At 33.5% G+C, this 18949-nt stretch overlaps 1 protein-coding gene across 1 annotated transcript; it reads right to left on the reverse strand.

The window, feature by feature from the left end:
• Nucleotides 1-12015: 12015 nt before the first annotated feature.
• Nucleotides 12016-17990, reverse strand: LOC125065671 (lipase member H-like). The gene is made up of 2 exons (XM_047673433.1): nt 17085-17990; nt 12016-13064 (listed from the first exon to the last, which is right to left on the reverse strand). The coding sequence occupies exons 1-2, from the start codon at nt 17206-17208 to the stop codon at nt 12157-12159; spliced, it is 1032 nt and encodes a 343-aa protein (XP_047529389.1). The 5' UTR covers nt 17209-17990; the 3' UTR covers nt 12016-12156.
• Nucleotides 17991-18949: the final 959 nt, after the last annotated feature.

Here is an 18949-nt window from a genome sequence, read left to right on the forward strand (position 1 = left end):
AGCCGATATAAATAGCGTGATCAAAATCAAAATGTACTTTATTTGAGTAGATAAATATACTGTTTACCTACAAGTACTTTTGAATCGTCATTTAATAAACTATTTTAAGTTAAGCTACCACCAGTTCGGAATGCAGATTCTACCGAGAAGACAAAACAATTACGATTTTCCGACCATGAGTACATTCTCGTACTTTATTTTTTTTTTTACTAACACGTAATACGATTAAAATAAACATTGATTCGTATTGATAAATTTAGTTTTTATTTAAAAAAAAATATATATTTTTGAAATTTGCTTTTCTTGTGAGTTGCTTGCAAATATATTATTCTTTTATGTTCTAACCAATAAGAAAAATTGTACAATGCCCTAATGGGAACGTAACGCTATGTTCCATTGTTAATTTACTTAACCTCAAGTGTCCCAGTTTGGTGTTTAAGCTGTAAGTTCCTATTTTTATACATTTGTATCAAATTTTTGTAGTTTAATATATACATTTATAAGTTTAAAATATTATGCTCAAGTAAATGTTCTATGAATTTTTATGACAGAATTTCAAATTTGATTCTAGAAAATTCGAAAATTTTCAATAAAATACAATTCACCGTTTCGATGAAATCTTCTGCGCCGGAGACCGATGTAATTCAATGTATCGTTATCAAAACCGAATAACGAACTCTCATCTCGCCCGGACTCTGTGGTTTGTGTGGACTACAGCCTTACCATTGGTTTTCGTATAACCTATTCATATTTTAGCCATTAAGGTTTTGTTCAGCGGAGACAAGCCCTCCGCTGAAAGTTCGAGAATCGGTCAGTACCATTTTGTAAATCATTATTTTCCTCTTTATTCGTCTGCGCGTTATATTCAAACCTAGTGAGTTTTTAGCTTCCTTTTCTTATGTTATAACATGTGGTGGACGAGCAAATGGGCCACACGATGATAAACGGTCACCACTGCCCATAAACAAAGGTTCATTAAGAAATATTAGGAACTATGATGTTATAACCCTTGTGCCTAAAGTTGGGTTGAGTAAGCCAGTGGCTTACTCAACCCTTTAAGCCGGAACACAATAATACTGAGTACTGTTCTTTGGCGGGAGAATATCTTGTGAGTGGTTGGTACCTACCCAGGCGGGCTTCCACAAAACCCTACCACCAAGTAAACCTGTTAGTTCCTTTTATTATCTGTTATTATAAGCACCGTTAATTATTTGTCTATTTTGAGTGATATCTGAAGTAAGAAGACCAGCTGTAAAACCAGTGCTTTATTTCGACTCAACTTTATAGAACTGGCTGATTTGTCACACAGCACTATTAAATTAAAATATTCGTTATTTTGTTTAGTTATGTAGTTTGAAAAGCAATCAAAAAAGTTTTTTTTTTATTAAATACGAAGGATTTTTCTATATCTTACCCTACTATACATATATTATTGACCCTTTGAGTTTCTTTCGCCAGGTCTTCTCAGGTCAGGGTATTTTCTTTTCGTTATTAACTCGTGAATAATATCTTTCCTTAAATTTAAAGTGACTTTTAAGTGAGATTTAGAAGAGTAATAAATAGTAAGGTTTATTTGAATACTGCGTCTACGGAACTCTTAGAGCAAGGATCGACCTCATTAGAGGACGCCCTGAACTCAAATTGAACGTACAACATGGGACATTTATCTTTTTTTACCACTATTTCCTAGACTAAATTGAATAAGTTACATTTTTGCTAAAAAAATTATAGAAGTAAATTGAATGAAAAATGTAAAACAGACGGGATAAGTATTATATTCCAGTCCAGCGATGGAATCCAGTGCTGGAGAGCAAGTGGATTAATCTAAACTGACATTGGAATGCACTGAATCCAGTAAAAGGTCCAACAGGCGTCTCATAGACGAACTTGCGGTCTAAGTTTTAATTTAACGCACACATTCCTGTTCCATTCCATTCTTCTGCAAAAATTTAAGCGACCGATCCTGTGTAATTAAACTGTTGGTACAATCAGTATAATTTTTTCAGTTCTTGGAATATTTTTTAGAAAAAATAAAAAATAAAACAAAATAATTCCTTGCATTTATTACGATACAGAAAATGATAGTAAAGCGTTAAAAAAAAGTTATTTTAGTACATCAAAGCGAGCCCTTATTTAACATACATGGTATAATCAACCTTAATACATAAGCGCAAAGAACAAAATCCTATACAGCACAATTACCCTCAAAGTTTCATTGTGCCTGATCGTAATGATTCACGGTAGATTTAATTCATTCGTGGCGTGAAATACTTGTTCAGGTGACGAAAACATCGAAGCGACAAATTGAACGAGCCCCTGGGGCATGAAATGGCAAAAATAGAAAGCGTATTTACTGTGGCATTCGAAAATATTCAATTTTCAATACTAACAAACTTCGTTTATTTGAATAATTCGACGTTGATATTTGCCCCACAAATTGTTTTTTTTCTTTTTTTATTTGCGATGAAAATGAAATAGATTTAACTCCGTGCATTGTGAAAGAAGAACTTAAGCGACGATCACGGGTTCAATTTCCGTTCGATACGACTATATTTTCCATATGTATGTATATATACTGACATAATCACATGAATTACATGTTCGAACCCGCTAATCTCAATAAAAGTCTCATTTGGGAATTTTCTTACGTTAAGGAGTTTGTTTAATGAGGAAACTTATGATATAAGACTTCAGGCAACGACCCTTGAGAGCGGAGCAATAATCATAAAGACCAACCCATCTGGTAAACTGTTTTCTTATTTTATTAATTAATTATGTACACAATATGTGCAAAAATATAGACATACGAGCGTGCATCTTAAGCGATGATTGCGGGTTCAAACCCAGGCAAGCACCACTGAATTATCATGTCCTTAATTTGTGTTTTTAATTCATCTCGTGCTCGGCGTTGAAGGAAAACGTCGTGAGGTAACCTGCATGTGGCTAATTTCAATGATATTCTGCCACATGAGTAAACAGCCCGCATTGGAGCAGCGCGGTGAGACGGCCTTAGCCCAGCAGTGGACAATTTACAGACTGTTAATGTTATGTAATGTTAATGCAAACACGATAAATGTCAAGCTTCTTTCGTTTTAAATTCTTCCTATTGCTTATAATATGACTTTTAAATTTGTAATAATCAAATATATTATTTGAAATGTAACAATTCCTTATAATGGTGCTTACATCAATTCAACGGTAGTTGAACTAGTTCGTAGTAGTAAAAGTATTTTTCCGCTTTCATTGTAAATTTAACCATTTGTTAAAGTGCCCATGTAGTGGTTATATAGCACACAAGTGTGCACTCTTATATTCCGTTGGGACGGCAAACCAACACTTCTACGGAGAGATCGGGCGCTAGACCAATTGTTATGGTAGAAATCCACGAATATCATCCACAGAACATGATGGCTCGACAATTTATACGTAAAATATTGCCAGTTTAAATTTAAAATTAATATACTATTTTTATTTTATGTACTTAAATATAACAAACTACAAAATATAATGTAATTTCAACGTATGAATTTATTTAAGCACGTTCTGGGATGTCCCGAATGGTTTGTTTAAGTAACGTTCTCGAAATATCCTTGAAATTGTTATACTTGGAATATAACTATTACAGTAAAATGTTCAGTATATTTTTACGAAAGCCTGAGGTAAATTTTAAGGTAATGCACATAATATGCTACCTACGTTTTATATCTAGTTATTTAATAAGAATATTTTTTTTTAATTCGAGGAAAACAGACTTTTTTCTCGATAGTTATTTTTTGATAAAACGATAAGGTTGTCCATAAATAAAACAAATTAAAAAAGGGAAATTTATGCTTATAAAGCAAAAAAAAAAGTTGATGAGCTGTGTTGGCTTTTGTCTGTTTATATATATTTAAGAAATGAGGAGATCCGCAGAAGAACTAAGGTCACCGACATAGACCGAAGAATTGCCACACTTAAGTGGCAGTGGGCGGGACACATTGCTCGAAGAACCGAGCCGATGGGGCCGACGAGTTCTGGATTCTGAGTTCTGAATATCTGTCACAAGACGGACTATTAAATATTATTTAATTTATAATAATTCACTGAACATAGTCAATACATACTTTCTTAGTGCGCCTCTGCATTATAAAACGAAACTCTCCTTCTAATTTTAAAACTCTGTCTCATTACGCACAGCGCGTTTATAGTCCGTTACTATGCCTTCTATTTTCATAAATCTTTTTTTGTTTGCAATGTTTGCAAACTAAGACCAGTTCTTGCTAAATTAAAACCACTTCTACTCATCTGATTATTATAATAATTCGTTTCTATAGTAAGCATAGCCTGATTTGAACCAGGTTAGATCTCCAAAATCTTGATTATAAAATGTTTGCTTTTGAATTTTTTTTTTTATTTATTCCAATTAATAAAGGTAATTAATTTATTCTACGCCACAGCTAGCATGAATCAGCTATCTAGCTAACATGTAATTTCTATTCCAACTTCAAACAGCTCGATCACGTATAGCAGCTTAAAACGCTACGTGGCCTGGTTCATATTTGTGATCAGCGAATGTCTTAATAAACTTTTTAAATTTAGGAAATGGTACATTTATTATATTTCCCGGTATCTTGTTATATTCCAAAAATTCACTTATCCAAACGTTCTCTGCACGTATGCAAACAAATAAATAAAAATAAATTTATTGACATGGAAAATTATCATAGTCACAAAACATCCAGTGGCCCCGAACTTGGCAAGTCTGTCTTGCGGGTACCAACTACCGGTTACAATTTCTTTTAAAGTGAACTTAAATATATATGTATGTTTTATAGTATATAGATAGACGGACAATTAGAAGAGCATTCCTTACATCGCCAATGCGCCACCAACCTTGGGAACTAATGTGTTATGACCCTTGAGTTATATTGACTCAGTCAACCTTCAAAGCCCTATACTAAGTGTTGCTGTCCGATGGTAGAATATATGATGATTGGGTGGTACCTACAAAGCCAGGCTTGCACAAAACCTTACAAACGAGTTATATTCAATTAGAGAAGCTTTTTAAAGTTCAAGTTTAAGTTAACTCCGAGTTTTGAATTAGTTCTAAAAGCATCGCTTAACTAGCAAATTACACTGGCTTACTCATTGAATTTTATGTTAAGATAATGACGTACTCCTAAACTTTTTCGTTGGACTTGCTTAATTCCCAAGTCTGTACCCCAACACAAGTCCACATCATAATTCGACGGGATCGTCTAAACACAGCCATCTACCAAACTCCGGATTGTGACGTACTCAATAAAAATAAAAATAAATAAGTTTTTATAAGCCAGTCCGGGTCTATAACGTAGGACCTCGGGTTCGCAACCTTATAACTAGCCACTAAATCTAATCTCAATGAAATTGTTCATAATCATTTTCGAATATACAAAAAAACTTGGACGATTTTAAGTATGACTACTTGAATTAAATGTACCTATAGAGAACTACATTAATGATATTTGCTAATTATGATTTAATAATGAAACGCCTTACTTAACAATGTTTTGCGTTTAGTTAAACACAGATTTCTTTCTTCCAGACAGTTGATTTGACATTGGTAAGAAGACACTATTGTTTTGTTAATCACCTCCTATACAACATTTATAGGCCAAGCCTTAACTGCGCTATATTGCTAGAACGTTGACAATTACAAGAAATGTTGTTTATTTAATTAATTTCGCATTTTTTTAAACAGTTGCTAGCACATGATATCTGTTCTAGATAGGAAGTGGGTTGATCACGTAATACAGCTTAAAACTGAACGTGCCTCGCTCCGTGCTGACGCTTAGTGAATGTCTTTGATTTAAAAAAATACTTTTCATTAAATTAAATATATAAATTATAAAAGGTACTTTTTTTGCAAACTATATGTTAATTGGTCGTTTAATGAACTTTAATGAGAGCATAATTTACGAACCTATTTTTCTAATTATGGAAGGGAAAATACAGCAACTTAATATTTTGTCTCTTCCAAGTTCCATCTGAACCGCCTACATTTCCGAAAATCCACAACAGCGCAATTTCTAAGGCATTTTTCTGCCTCACACAATCACTCTGTGGAACCAGCTTTCGCTGGCAGTTTTTCCAAGCCGATACTATTTGGGAACTTTCCAGAAAAGAGCGTTCACATTTCTTAAAGGCCGGCAACGCACCTGCCTGTCTCTGGTGTCCACGGGCAGTGGTAGTCACTTTCTATCACGTGAGCCTCCTGCCCGTTTGCCACCTATAGCATAAAAACAAAAAAAAAGTACGTGAAAATATAATAAAAATCAGTCGTGTTGTTTCTGATAAATTTTCGCGCACGTACAACATGCAAGGCAACAAAAAACCCTTCCTCTTTAAGTCGTTAAAAACAATTAACACGACAAAACGTTTAGTTAAAGTGTTCAACTGCTATGTACACATTTTTCATTTCATGAAAAGATTTATATTTTTCGTTACACAAAGCATATTATTATCAGATTCATATTACGTATAAACCTTACTAATATTTTAAATACGAAAATAGCTATGTCTTTCGTTCAACTTTTAATGATGTAGTAGTAATTTAATGAGTAGAATGATTTAGATGATTTCGGTATGGAAATAGTTTGAAATATTGTGAAGGGCACAAGATATTTATTATTGCGATAAACTAAAGTCCGCGTGGAAGAAGTTACAGGAAAAAGCTATTTATATACCTGGTCAAAAATAGCGTAGACGATTACTAAGACTCAATTAACAGTACTAGAGTTAACTATTTAAATATGATTCAAAATCAGTCAAAGCGGTCAGAGGACCAAAGCCCAAACAGCGTAGGAATACCAAAGTGCAAGCATGCACGCAGCTACGCACGGACAAATAAGATTGAAGTTTAGCACATTTACGCGCTTTCACACTCGCGCACGGGTTCCATCGTGTACGCGCTACGTGTGAAACCTGAGCAAACATGCTCTGCGTTGCGCTCCGCTAGAAATGCTGTAGAGACTTTTAAGGATATACTAGACATATTCTAGACATAAAGTTTAATCACGTGTTGCAACTTAATATCGAACGTGACGTAGCTTTACACTAGCGTATAGTGTTTGTGTATTTTGATTTCAACAAATTTATTTTTCTGCGTGTAACACTAATAAATTAAAAATTACGCTATATCTTAGTGTGAAATATCAATAAATTACGCGACTTATATACATAATACCGACTCGTATATCGTGATGACAGACGACTTGAGGCTCTCCTATGCAGCATCTTCCTTTCTCTCCTCTGCGGTTCTCTATTCCCCTGGGTGCGCGTGGCGCGTATATGTAAATTTATTTTATTAAATAAACTACCTATATATTTATTTTACATTAAATAGCATTGTAAATCTGTTTATTTGAAAAGAGCAACTATGTAAGTTTCTTGACGTTTCTTCTCGCCGGAGGTTGCTTTCCGAAACGATGGTAGTGTTTAAATATTGACGATTTAAAAACGATTCATTGTGTAGTTTACTTGAATAAAATTATTATATTTTGTTTTTTTTTTTGACACCGTTTTATTTTTTAATTTCTGTTATAAATCTTAAGGGTTAAACGTAGTGATGGTCCGAGATTCGTTTTACATTCGGTTTAACCGAATTTTGGCAGCTGCAATTTACACTACACATAACATGACATACACTATCACTACTTGTACCATGTTGACTGAACACATTAAAAAAATCTGTAATAACAGTGAATTAAATAAATCATTTATCTACCCATGGTCATTTATTTCAATTAAGAATAACTAATTAGCTGTAACCGCGGTATGCGATAAAAACGAAATTAAATTTGTTCTTCTTAATTTAACAGTATTAAAATAAAATACTTTGCTTGATCAAAAACACAAAGAGACATGTAATAAAAATGAAATAAAATAACGATGACTGACTGTGATGACTCATCAAGCAATAATTAAATTAAGTGTTTTACACAATTACTTCAATTATTGACAGATGTAAGACACGACATGTCACTCTCGAGAAAGCGCGGCGAACAAACGAACCTGTGACTTTTTACATAACTAGGCGGCCACTTAAACCATTACGCTATTGACGCTAAAAATAGACAGACATTAATAAAATTATTACATATAGTGTCAACTTCCTAACATTGGTACACTAAAAGTTTCTTAACATTGAAGTCAACAATTAAGAGCCATAAGCCAGACCCGTATATCCAAGCGCAATTATTACGCGCCTTTTTGATACTCGACAAGTCACAGTATATGTAGTTTCAAAATGGATGTCGAAAAAAAGGAAACGTAAATAATCGCCATCGCCTATTTTTAGATAGTATCGATATATAATTTTCAATGCCATATTAACAGCCCACGAGCGATACAGAGATCTGCGCCAAAGAACTACATAGAAAATTAAATCGCGCGCTACATGCCACGCTAAAGGGTTATGGCCCTAACTGGCCTCGGCATCTGCAACCCTCACTAGCTTCCGAGATACAGATAGTTAAAACCCGAAACAATAGCGAGTAAATTATACACTATAAAAATACTTAATTTTGGCATAAATAAGTAAATAATACACTTAATTACTAATTAGAGAAACAATGTTAAGTCCCGGAGCCGCTGCGGAAGAAGCTGGAGCAAACAAACGATCCAAATATTCGTGTCATATTCCGAATTATGTTTTTGTCCCATTTGCTGTTGAAACACTTGACACCTTTAAGTACTAGTGTAAAAATCTTCATTAAAAATATAACACCTCACCTTATTGCTGCCAGTGGTAACGGGAGGTTTGACTTGTTTTTAGCCCAGAGAATCGGAATTACGATTCAAGGCGGAAATGCTTCTAGAATTCTTGCCACCATACCACGCGGTCGAGATTTATACAGTAACAATTTTTTGATCATATTTGTATATATTTAAAGACTTAATGTTATTCATTCTTATGAAAATAAATACATATATATTCCGATCATTTATAATCGAGATGTTCACTCTTCGAATGGCTAGAAGACAACTTGTCTTAACCGAAGATTGCCAGTTAAAACCTGGGTAAGGTGAACTAAGTTTTCAATTGCGATGTGGAATCAACCCAAAAGCCCAGAAACCTTCCTACAGCTATGAGATATTAACAGAATGTTAATTTATGTATTCTATCCATTACTGGAGATGAGATGAGATGAGATGAGATGTGATCTATTGAAACCTTAGTTAGGTCAATAGAACGAATAGCGTTTAGAGAAAATATAATTAAAACTGTACGGATGATATTTAACTTGCTTATTAAAGCGCTTTTATATTTTATCTTAATTAAGTTTGTTTTTGTAGATTAAACACAGTATAATTATTTAAATAGTAAAATAAATTCAAACAGAGCACGAAAGTGGTTGAAACTCTTTAGTTGAAAACCAGCTCTGATGGCACTTCAGAACGCTAGAGCACGCTGTGCTCAATGACATTTCCTTGATTGTCATATGTCTCTAATATATTTTGTTTTTTTTTTTTTTTTTTATATATTTGAGAGCTAAGATCGCTAGGAAATATAACGTAAAATTTTAAAGGGTGAAATCCGAACAAGCTCCATTTAGTTTGCTGTACTTAATTTATGGTTATAACTCGATAAAGTAGAAAATACATACCTTATATTTTATTGGTGCGTTTCTTTCTATGAATCCTATATATTTTCTCAAAGACTTGACGGTTAATGAAAAATATTAATTTGAACAAATGAACGAACGAATTAATATAATCTTGTCATCGAAAAAAACCATGGTCTTCAATTTAACATCATTTATTTTAAGTTTAAATCATTCAAGAGCCAAGATGGCAAAGTGACCAGGAAGCACCACTAAATTTTCTTGTGCTTATGTGTTTATAATTCATCTCGTGCTCGGTGGTAAAGGAAAACATCGTAAGGAAACCTGCATGTATCTAATTTCAACGAAATTCTGCCACATGTGTATCGACCAACCCGCATTGGAGCAGCGTGGTGGAATATGCTCCAAACCTTAGGCCTCCAAGGCCTTAGCCCAGCAGTGGCAAATTTACAGGCTGTTAATGTAAAGATTCAGTTTTGATAAGCTAATAAATTAATGTATTCAAATTCAACGTGCAATTCCAGACTTATTTGCTACTTAACGTTATGATAAATCTTCATACGCAAAATGACACATATGTTCGTGTCTCTCGACCCACATAATGTAACACAAGACCCATTAGGCTTACAATGATATACATGCCACAATGAAATATATTATCATTTTACTATGTATGTTTACATGTTACAATATACAGCCAAACCTCAAAGGATATTTATAATATAGCGGATTCAATCCCAAACAACAATTAATTTGTTATATTTTGTGTATAATTTAACATATCAAGCTTTGCTGTGGAAATATCGTAAAACCTGCTATTGTATGAAATTCTGGGACATGACTGTGTATGCACTGGATGAGCAACGTGGTGGCCTTTCCAATAGAGCGGTGAAAAGTTTCTACTTAAATTTTTACTCTACTCTATATGTAACAATACATAACGTATACAAAAAAAATGAACAATTCCAAACGTTGGTATAAAAATCATTACCCACTTGGTGGTTAGCCTTTGTGCAAGCTCATCTGCGTAGGTACCAAACACTCATCAAATTATATCTACCACCAAGCAGTAATACTATATACTAACTTTTGATTTATTAACATAAGAATTCATAACATTTAGTGCTAACATTATATTTTATTATATTTCCCCGTTGAATAGCAATTCCAATCCTCTGGGCTAAAAACAAACCAGCCCTCCTGTCACCAGTGGAGGCAATAAGGCGAGGTGTTATACTTTTGATGAAGCTTTTTGCACCATTACTCCAAGGGCCAAGTGTTTCGACAGTAAATGGGACAAAAAAGTAATACTTAGTATAGTTGTGTTCCGGTTTGAAAGACGAGTGAGCCAGTGTAACACAACAACTTAGTGCCCAAAGTTGATCGAGCATTAGTGATTTAAGGAGTGCTTAAAATTTGTTACTGCGCTAATGTATAGTGGTTACTACTTACCATCAGATGACCCATTTACCCTCCGCCTACCTATATAATAATTTTAAAAAAAAGTTATAATTGAAAAAAAGTAACGATATTTATTGCAACGCAATATCTTCCTTACGTTCCTGAACTTATTATAGAAAATTATTTAACGTTACATTATTATTGTTGAGAAAAAAATCACATTAATCATAATTAATCAAACCCTTTCAATTAATTTAATTCAAGTCTACGTTCAGATATGTCTTAGGTGGGCCCCTAAGTAGTGTTAGCCCAGGGCCCCCTAAACTTACGGTCCGGCCCTACTGATTAGACTCACCGGTTTAAGCGGCGCGTTCATTGTCAGGCAGTAATTTTAATTTAATTAAGTAACATTGAATAGAATTCAATTCGCAACCAACGGAACACAACAAATAATGAAACAAAGACCACTCGGAAAATAATGCACGGACGCAAAAGTCTGTGGAGGATAGTTAATAACAAGAAAATAAAAGAAGGGGATTATTACAAATGTACCTAATACGTAATGAAATGTTTTACTTAGTTTTAACGGAGCAAATACTTTTTCCTGTAATTGTAGAATTACACAATCGACTCGGGGAAAAACATTGAGTACTCCCCACATGACGAGGTATATATTGTAATGTTTGTATATGTGGTGACTTCTGAAGTCATTCACCTCAATACGAATGAAGAAATTAGGTGACTTTAATGCACGGAATTATCTCAATAGTTTTATTACCTAGATAGATAATCTGAAGAAATCATTTTATGATAACATATTTTCTGCTCATTATAATTTCTTTTTCACAAGATAGACATAAATATCGAACAAAAGAGTATTACTTTTCAAATAAAAAAAAAATAGGTATTTACTTCATCTCCGACTAAATTTAACCGAACGATAAATTATGTAAATTTACATTTTATACTAATTCATTTTGTAATTTAAAATAAAGAAATTCATCAATATATAATATATAATTTATTGTATCAGAAACAAATTATCAATTTTATTAAAAGAGAACTTAATATAAAAGGCATTAATGCTGATGTACTTTCTTTAAATGGCAATTATTATATTTTAAAAGCTATTTCAATAAATAATATGAATAATTAATAAATTTATTTCTATTTATATATCGTAGCCATCAGTTGAAACATAGTAAACGCCGGTCGCGTTACCAGGATTCCAGAAACCGGCGATGGTGCTGAAGTTTGTATAACAATGACCTTTTCTAAATGATTTGTATGTATCACACTTCCACGCCAAAAACCAATTCGGATTACTTACAGTTGCCGTGTAAATATCAATGCATGCTCTATGATTACATTTTGCAGCTTTCGAAGAGTCAAATATACCTGGTACCAACGGTGTTTTACAATTAGGCTGAGTTGAACCTTTCTTGTTGATAATGAAATCTATATCTCCCAAAATACTAGTTGTCCCCAACCCACCAGAGTTACAATGGTACACTTCGACATAATCCGCAACACCAGACCTAACCTGTTCCTGTATCAGGCTGTTGGAAAAACAAGGTCCAGCTGGATCCAAAGCAGTAATTCTTGCAATTTTGGTACCTGTGTTGTTGTAAAATATTTCACCAGTATGGCCCAAAATTTGAGCGCCCAAACTATGGCCAATACAGTGTATATTTTTAGAAGATATCCCACCTTCCTTCAAACCCGTCAGCATTTGGGCCAACGCTTTCCCAATATAGTGAACGTACTTGACGGATCTTTCGTAACTTTTAATGTGCCCTTGTCTGTCGTTTGTGTACGGGGAATGGTCAAGAATAACTAAGTAGCTGTTTGGATAATTTCTGAATGTATCCCTAACACGTTCCTCTGTTTTCTTGTTAATGTTAGATTTGAATCCACCGACGAAGATCAGGAACTTTTTCGTTTTATCCAGTTCGTTTAGTGAAAGTATTCCCTTAGCTGCGTTGTCTATGGTGAATGTTTCGACATCGTTCCTTGGAAAGTCATAAAAGTATACGTCTATGCCGCTGACATCCAAATTCAGTGTTCTATCGTGTTCACCTGCAAATTAAATTACCTTTATTAAATTGATGTACAACTGCCGTTCATGAGCGTACATGAGCCGTTCAGAAAATATTAAAGTGCATTAGCATGTACGAATAACCTAAATCATAATCTATAAAAATAAAAATAATAGTTAATATGTCCTCTGTGTATTTTTAAACAATTCGTCCAATTGTGACAAAACTTTGGCGAGTTGTTCTGCGATCGCCGGCGAAGGTTCCTAGCTTAAAGAAAAACAAGTCTTTTTATGCTTTTCTTTCACGTTTTGTGTCGTTTTATTCTACATGTGTGGGCTATGACGAGTAGCCAGTATTGTATAAGATAAAAACACCGGAGGTGCGTTAAACGCATGGCTTGCTTTACGCGCTATCCGAAGTACATCAGAAAAATACTGCCATTTTCCTAAGTCGCGGCAACTATTGATAAATTATTTATAGTTATTATTGGACCGAGAATTTGATCTAATGACCTGGAGATCTCCAAACTTATAAACTAGCCAGTTAAGGACATTCCATCATTGTTGATATTAATGACATAAAATCGAGCAAATGATTTTAAACGAAAAAAAATTATTTTGAATGAAAATATAAAAAAAGACTCTTCCGCTTTTTCCTTTTCCATTTTCAAACAAAAATATACATATACTTCCAACGCTAAGCACGAAGTCCTAAAGTTAATAGTGCTTGCCAGGGTTTGAGCCCACAGTCATTGCTTACGATACACGTGTTTAAACCACTGTGCCATATTGGCTTCACAGAAATTTATTCTAATCCAATTAGGTACCACTCCTTAGTTTCTACTAACCCACGCTTCATTTAATCCTTCATATATTAGCAGTACTTAACAGCAATTCAATCAATCTATAAATGTGTTTCGGATTGCAGTGTAATGCATACAAAGATACCTACTTGTCTATAAAAAACAAAATATGTAAGCCTTAGGCTCTATGTACATATATTTATTCAGCTGAATATAAATATTAACCGTCCAGTTTAAATGTACGTTGTAAACATATGTTTTAGATAGATCGAAATCAATTCGTAATAGTACAGGGTTACATTGTTACTTGATTTTCTTTCAATGATAAACATTACATAGAACACAATAACAGTGTCTACAATAGAGATGGGAATCACACATATGGTTTTGTAAACCAACATATATATGTTAGTACTGACATGAAAACATTACATACGTTTGTTACAATTCGTTTTATGATCATCTACCTTTGTTTACAGTATTGCCATTCGGAAAGATGAAACTAGGAAATCACCGCAGAATACGAACGTTAAATGTTAGAATATTATCATATGCGACAATGACTATAATTTTTAAAACGGATACAAGTATCAAAATTGCGTATCATCGTAGGTTACTGGTCAACATATCACGAATGATGTACGAAGATAATTCTTATAGAATCGCACGGCTGTTCTGAATTCACTCGTGAACGTTGACAACCGACTTAAGGTGATACGCTATTTTGATACTTATATCCTATGGATTTTATAATTATTATAGTGAATATCGCATAACACACACCGGAACTTGGTGTGTTCTGCGTTGAATAACTCTACAATTTGAACAACAATAACTCACAATCTTGTTGCGGTGTAAATTGTTGTTACTTCATCTCATTGAACTCACGACAAAATACAAAAAACGATTGAAAATCGTTCTAATTAGCCATGTATGGTTCAGTTGGCAAACATTTAATGTCTTATCAAGCATGACATTAGGTGTTTGCAATGTTCAATGAAATAACTGTCGTGATCTGGGTTACTGTAACGTTTAATGTTGCATTTATTAAAACGAAAGGAAAAGTGGATTATAAATTCGTCCGTCGTCGTCGTCTACGATTTAGGTTACTCATATTTTGATTTACAAACTGTAACAATAATTCATCTCTAATACTGAAAAGATTATTTAAAAACAAAAATGATTACTTAGAAGATATTACAAAAGGTTATCTAAAGAATTATATTGATTCGTACGAAATTATGAGACTAAATGTATCTATGTTATCACATAGTAAGAACTTAAATGAATATATAGTCTGTAAAGGCGAGAGGCCAAACCTGCCTTCGTTAAAGGGTTAATCTACACCATAAATTCGTAAGTACTTCCAAGAAGTAAACTATTTTAGTAGCTATTCATTGAGAGCCGATAAATAATCCCATTTTAATATTAGTATAGATAGTTTCCGTAGTGGTAAGTTTTTTGCAAGTCCGTCTTGGTAGATTTCATCCTGTCATTTGACAATCTACCGCCAAACAGCAGTACTCAGTATTGTTATGTTCTGGTTTGAAGAGCGAGTGAGCCAATGCAACTACAGGAACAAGGGGTATAATGTAGTTTTGCATATCGGTAGTCCAGTATCGATAGACTATCGATAGTTAAGGTGTTAACGATAGTATCGATAGTCTATCGAAAGTAATGCCACGTGTCAATACTATTGATCAAACGGATACTATCGATATTACTATCGATATCCTGAATAGTTTTCGATGTCAACTATCGATAGTCAACCATCGATAGTTCTGCAACGCTTGTATAATGTCTTAGTTCCCAAGGTTAAGCGCAGTGGTGATGTGAGGAACTTATCATCAGGTGGCCCAGTTGTTCGTCCATGTAACTATATAGTTGTATATTCAAACTTTTTTTTATTTCATAAAATATACATTATGTTTACCAGTACTAGCTCACTCACACTTCAAACCGGCAATACAAAGTATTGATGTTCCTAATAACTAATGGTTATAAGGCTTCGTTCACGGTGAATAATATAAAATTCTACATCATTAAAGTCGCCAATAATTGTGATAAAACCGGGACATCTCGTTTTTCGAAACGAGAGAAACGTCTCGTTAAATTAAGGAACGGATTTTAATTATCGTATCATAATAAGGAAAGAGATAAAAAATCTTTCATAACATTTTAATAATAATAAATATACATGCATACATTCGTTATAGTAAATCTAATGAATACAATGACAACATAACTTTACATATATATGAATTAAAATATGATAATCTATATTATTTATATAACGGATGCACCTTTACTTATACAATTTAACATACATATATTTAGGTACATATGAAATATTTAAATATGAAAAAGGTGTTGGACGGATAAACAGCCAACTTCATAGACATTGCCCCTGTAAAATATATTTACCATTATTTATATCGCCAATGTGCTACCAACGTTGGTAACTAAGATGTTATGTGTCCAGTTGCACTGTCTCACTCACCCTTCAAATTGAAACATAACTCTACCAAGTATCGCTGTTTGGCGGTAGAATAAAGGATGAGTGGTAGTATCTACCCAGACTGACTTAAAGCACTACCAGTAAGTAATAATAAAAAAGATTAGCTACTCTACATCTCACAGCTACAGCTGAGATTGTCTTGAAAGAATAACCCAATAAGATTTAACTGCTCCGAATCGAGGTTGGAACCCAGAACTGTTGTAGTAGCGACGGTATAAGCTAACCATCAAACCAACAAGGTCAAAAGGTGTAAGTATAGCAAAATTTAAAACACTACTTAAAAAGAGTACAATTTCATGTTTGTAATTTAGTAGATATTTAAATATAGGTTAGTTTATTGTGGTAGGTAGGAAATGATTTATATATATTTTTAGGGTATAGTATTAAAACTATTATGATTGAAATCAAAAACCAAGGATTTCCTATTTTTTGTGGGTATTTTTTATTGCTCTTTTACGTCAAATACAATATTTTATTTAGTCTCTAATATTAACTTTACAATTCATTGTATTATAAAAGTAAGTATGTTTAGTTTCTTTATTGAATAACTTCCTAAATTATATTAATTATATTTCATTAATTTAAATTGAGGACTAAAAATCAAATATATGAAAAAAAAATTATAACGCATATACTTCCTAAATTAACAGTGTTGCTAATCAAAATATAGATGATAAATAAAGAAATTATAAATAAATGTAAAAAAAAAATAATAGCTATTTAAAAAAAAACAAACTTACATTTAATTAATTTTGAATGTAAAGCCAATTGGAACGGACCATACTTCTCCAAGTCACCTCGACCCCACGACCACGCCTGACCCAAAATACACAGAATCACGGTGATCGCAAATTTTATTTTCATTGTTTGTTTTTTTTTTTGTCACACAACACTGAACCGTCACTGGACTGCGTCTGACTCGGGTCACTGTCAAGTACTCACTACATTTATAATGAGATTTAATAGTGACGTCATATACAGCATACTGTCACACCTCATTGAACAATTGTGATTCATGAGATAACGCGATCTTACTGTGGCTATCGGGGAATTCTTCAACGGCTGCGTAGAAATACTAAGATTCTTAAATTATAATCATATTATAAAAATAAGTATTTAATCTGATGAAGTAAGGAAAATACAAATAAGACAGTTTTGAAATTGGAAAGGAAATTCTTTAATCCTATTAATCTTCTTCTTCTCATACAAATAAAATAATATTTTTCTTAAAAAATTAAAAGATAGCGTCACATCACGTTTCGAAATTTCCGCGACAAAGACGGAAGATATCTTTCGTATGTTAGAAAGAAATGGAGCATGTTTTATTTCTTTTACGCACTGAGCGCGCGCCATTTATCAATGATGTTATAATTTTATCGTAAATATAAACAACCATTCATCAAGACTACAACACTACCTCACGTAGTTGATAAATCACTGTCTCGAAATATCAGCAAGTCTATTCCCAGTATGCAAAGCCCGTTAGTCTAGAAAACCACTTAAAAAGGTCTTGGTATAATTCTTCAATAACTTTTCCGTCCATATATTCTCAGTAGTCCCTCGAAGATATCATCATATATTACCGCCAAACAGAAGTACCCAGTGTTGTTGTGTTCCGGTTTGGAAGGTGAGCCAGTAACTACAGGCAGAAGGAATAAGCCTTAGTTCCCAAGGTTGACGGCACATTGACGATGTAAGGAATAGTTAATATTTCTTACAGTGCCATTGTCTATGGTGGTGACCACTTACCATCAGGTGACCCATTTGGTCGTCCGCCTACCTATATCATAAAAAGGTATCGATAGTGTTACAGACCCGTTCCTCAGAAGGCACCTGAAAACGTTGGAGCTGCGCCTTTTATCTCCGATCATGTCGTTATGGCGTTCTATTTTGCGCCTGTGAACTACTTCATTGATTGAAAATAATATAAATAGATTAAAAAAAAATACTGTAAGTTATCTCTGTCCTTTTTACATCACATACCTACATACATTAGCAGCCTGTAAATTTCTCACTGCTGGGCTAAGACCTCCTCTCCCTTTGAGGAGAAGGTTTGGAGCATATTCCACCACGCTGCTCCAATGCGGTTTGGTGGAATACACATGTGGCAGAATTTCCATGGCCTTTTTAACGGTCAACTTATCAAAATCGGTTCAGTGGGTTATCCGTGACAGCGTAGAAGCCCACAGAGTTATTTTGGAATTTACAAAGTTTGGTAATTATGTGTAGTACCTTAAATCGGCCGTGTCTGTATAAATGATATACGAATTACACGAATACGTCTGTATTGGAGACGAACACGCATTTTTCAATACAAACCTTAGACTGACTGTTTAAGGGCAGGTAAACAAAGCAACCGTAACAAATTAGAGACATCAATCGAAAATTTATCGTAAACACTTTGTTTACGCTCATTTATATTCAAAATTGAGAAAAATAATTTATCAATCAGCTTTTCTCGTTAAAGGTAAATATGTAAAAAAAATATCGGATTGATATTACAGAAAATCGTATTCATATCAACTGGATTCCTTTCCTTTTGAAACGAGGTACAAAGTAAACACAAATAAAAACCTATTTATTTCTATATTATAATGTGGCTTAA

This window comes from Vanessa atalanta, chromosome 8 (assembly GCF_905147765.1).
Source record: "Vanessa atalanta chromosome 8, ilVanAtal1.2, whole genome shotgun sequence".
NCBI classification, from domain to species: Eukaryota; Metazoa; Arthropoda; class Insecta; order Lepidoptera; family Nymphalidae; genus Vanessa; species Vanessa atalanta.